At 52.3% G+C, this 3174-nt stretch overlaps 1 protein-coding gene across 1 annotated transcript; it reads right to left on the reverse strand.

The window, feature by feature from the left end:
• Nucleotides 1–737: 737 nt before the first annotated feature.
• LOC126001680 (endogenous retrovirus group K member 24 Gag polyprotein-like) lies at nucleotides 738–2849 on the reverse strand. The gene has a single exon (XM_049768945.1). The coding sequence runs from the start codon at nucleotides 2847–2849 to the stop codon at nucleotides 738–740; it is 2112 nt and encodes a 703-aa protein (XP_049624902.1).
• Nucleotides 2850–3174: the final 325 nt, after the last annotated feature.

Raw genomic sequence — 3174 nt, forward strand, 5'->3', positions numbered from 1 at the left:
GGGATTGGGTGTTGGCTGAATAGGCTTAGGAATGCCTTGCAAATTTTTTCCTAGGCCTTTGGAAGGCGTATAGCCTTGATGCATCATTTGGGACAGAGCGGCAGGGTTTCTGCATTTGACAATATAAACACCCATTTGCTCCATGATGTCTCGACCCCACAAATTAATGGGCAGGTCTGGGATAATGTACGGGCGAACAAGGCCAGTGTCTCCATCCTCGTCTTGCCAGACCAATTTATTGGCCCTGATGAGGACTTGCTTTACGGTACCTGCGACTCCAGAGACGGAGTCAATGGAGGCAGTCGTAGGCCAATCGGGAGGCCAGTTAGTGGGAGAGAAGCAGGTAGTATCCGCACCAGAGTCAAGAAGGCCCGTGAAGGGCGTGCCTTCAATCGTGATTACAAGTGGGGGTCTAATTTTACACATGGCACGAACCCAGAATATGTCGGATGAGCCGGGATCTGAGTTGCCGCGGATTTCTGGGAGAGAAGGCAAAGTGGCGTTGAGGGGGAGTGGAAGGGCTTGCGCGATACGCTGCCCAGGCAGTACTTGGACGGGGTAGTAGGGGGCGACTGCGAGAAGTATAATTTCTTCAGTATAGTCATTGTCTACTATGGAAGGTTGTATGATTAGACCTTTGATAGTCATGGATGCACGCCCAATAATCATAAAGAAATGTCCGAGCGATGGCGGACCAAAAACACCTGTGGGAATTTGGCAAACACCATGCTCAGGGGTTAATAAGTGTGGGGAGGCGGGGTACAGGTCCAGTCCTGCGCTCCCCGGGGTTGCCCTGACAAGGGAGGCTGCTGAGGTGGGAGCATTGAGGGGGGTACTAGTGGCTGATGCTGGCAAGGCTGCTGTTGCTGCTGGTAATATGCCTGGGGAGCTGGGTTGGGTTGGGCCGGCTGGGTGGGCTCCGAAGCCAGAACAAAGCGTTGAAATTGACGGCGCGGGGCCCGGAGCCGGCCCCTGGTGGAGTTTCCCTGAGCCGAAAGGCGGTGGTTAGGCTGCAGGGGATTGCCATCTACGTCTTTAACGGCATGGCAGTCCGCCACCCAATGGCGGCCACGGCGGCAACGTGGACAAAATGGAGGGCAGGGGTTTGCTGTACCTGTCTGCATGACAGGGGCTAAGCGCTGAGGGCATTGAGAGACAAAATGTCCAGCTTGTCCGCACGAATAACAGACTTTGCCCGAGGATTGGTTTTGAACGACGGCCATAGCATGGGCAACTCGATGGGCAATGGGATCAACATCATGGCAAAGATCAATCATATCATGAATGGTTTTGTTAGCCATGCGTCCCTTTAAGAGGGCTTTGCAAGGTGCATTGGCATTTTCATAGGCAAGGTGCTTAACCAAGGTATTTGTCATTTCAGAGGGAGAGGTGCCTGCAATTCTCTCTACGGCCTCTAGGAGGCGACTGATGAACGCATTATAGGTTTCATCTGGTCCCTGTGTAATTTGACCAAGCGGGGCATACGCATCACCTTCCTTAGGTAAATTTCGCCAGGCTTTCATAGCGGCAAAACCTGTGTTGGTGAGGTAATCAAGGGGCAACGTGCGTTGCTGCTGCATAGTATCATACGGGGCAGAACCGGAAAGCATAAGGCGACATGTTTTATCTCCTCTAGCTAGGTCTCGACAGGTCTTATAAAAGTCAGTCTCCCAGAGCAAGTAAAGCTTATGCGGCAGCGCGTTGGAGACAACACGCTTCCATTCACAAGGTAAAAGGGCACCGCCATTTCCCAGTGACTCAAGGCAGGATATAGTGTAAGAAGCCTGAGTGCCGTAATTCTTAACTGCCTGGAGCAGTTCATTAAGGTCCCTTTTGTTAATTGTCTCGTAACGGAAGTTCATCTCACCCTCCGGAGGTCTGGCGCCGCTGGGTTGGGCTTCCTCTCCTTCCGAGTCTGAGTTGTGCTGGGAGCCGGAACCAGCCGCTGTTTCGGCGGCGGCCTGAGCCTCGCGTTCACGCCGCACCCGGCTCCGGGTGCGGGGACCAGCGGGCGGTGGGGGAGGGCGGGAAGTGTTGGGCGGTGGGGGTTGTTGAGAGGGAGGCAGAGGAAGACTTTCTCCATTAGGAAGGAGAACAGGGAAAAAGGATTGTGAAGTTGGATTTATTTTATGGACTTCATGGGCAAGCTGGGAAATCATGGATGTAATGGTGGTGAGATGAGTGTCTAGGGCGGTAGGGGGAGGAGGTAAAGGCGAAAGGCATGTTGGAGGAGCAGGAACAGAGGGGCCGTGGTAGAGAGCTGCTTTTTTCCCTGGGGCTTGAGCGTCTGGCAGATCGGGTTGCTCAGGCGGAGCTGAGGCCAGGGAGGGGTACAGACGAGAGGCACCTGAAAGGTCTTTGAGAGCAGTTTGTAGCTTAGAGGCGAGGAGAGGGTTAATAGTATCAGGCACAGACGCAGGGGCGGTAGTGGTGGAAGCTGAAGAGGAGGAAGATGGAAGGTGAGATAAAGAATTGGAACGGGAAGGAGCTCTGGAACACTCACGGGAGGCTTGTTCGAGATGAGATTTGGCAGCACAGACAATTTCTTTGGCAGTTTCCTCAGTATTTTTAGCTACAATGATGTCTCGCAGCAGGCTCCAATATTGCAATATTATTTTCTCTGTTTCGGGTTCCTTGTTAACCGTAAAATAATCACTTAATTCGTTTCCTATTTTATCCCAAGTGGACGCAACAATTTCTGGACAGGTAATCACAAACCACGGACATACATAATGAATAAACATCAAAAAATTGCAAATATCTTTTTTGGTAACCTCTACGTGTCTGCTTTTCAATTCAGACTGTATATCTCTAATGAATTTAAGTTTGGTACTTAGCGTGGCACCCATGGTAGCGAATCCTATGGGTGAAGCCCCAAAAGCCAATCAGGGGCAGCGGGGGGAACGACTTGGAAAAACTGCAGTTTATTTGTTAAGGCTGACTCGTTTCTACGCTTACCCTGATGAGGTATTTTCTGCGTTTTATGAAACGGCTCCGGACACGCCGCCCTTGTAGTCGTTCGAGTGTGGCGGTGGTCTTCGGGCCCAGTGTTGGGCGCCAAAATGCGGGGTCCTGCAAGCCCCCCGGAGGGGCCCGGCCAGCGGGAATCAGTTGAGAGGCTCACAGACGACCGCACCTTTATTTATCTGGGCTAGAAGGACAACCACACCTGTA

Source organism: Suncus etruscus, chromosome 2, assembly GCF_024139225.1.
Source record: "Suncus etruscus isolate mSunEtr1 chromosome 2, mSunEtr1.pri.cur, whole genome shotgun sequence".
Classification (NCBI taxonomy): domain Eukaryota; kingdom Metazoa; phylum Chordata; class Mammalia; order Eulipotyphla; family Soricidae; genus Suncus; species Suncus etruscus.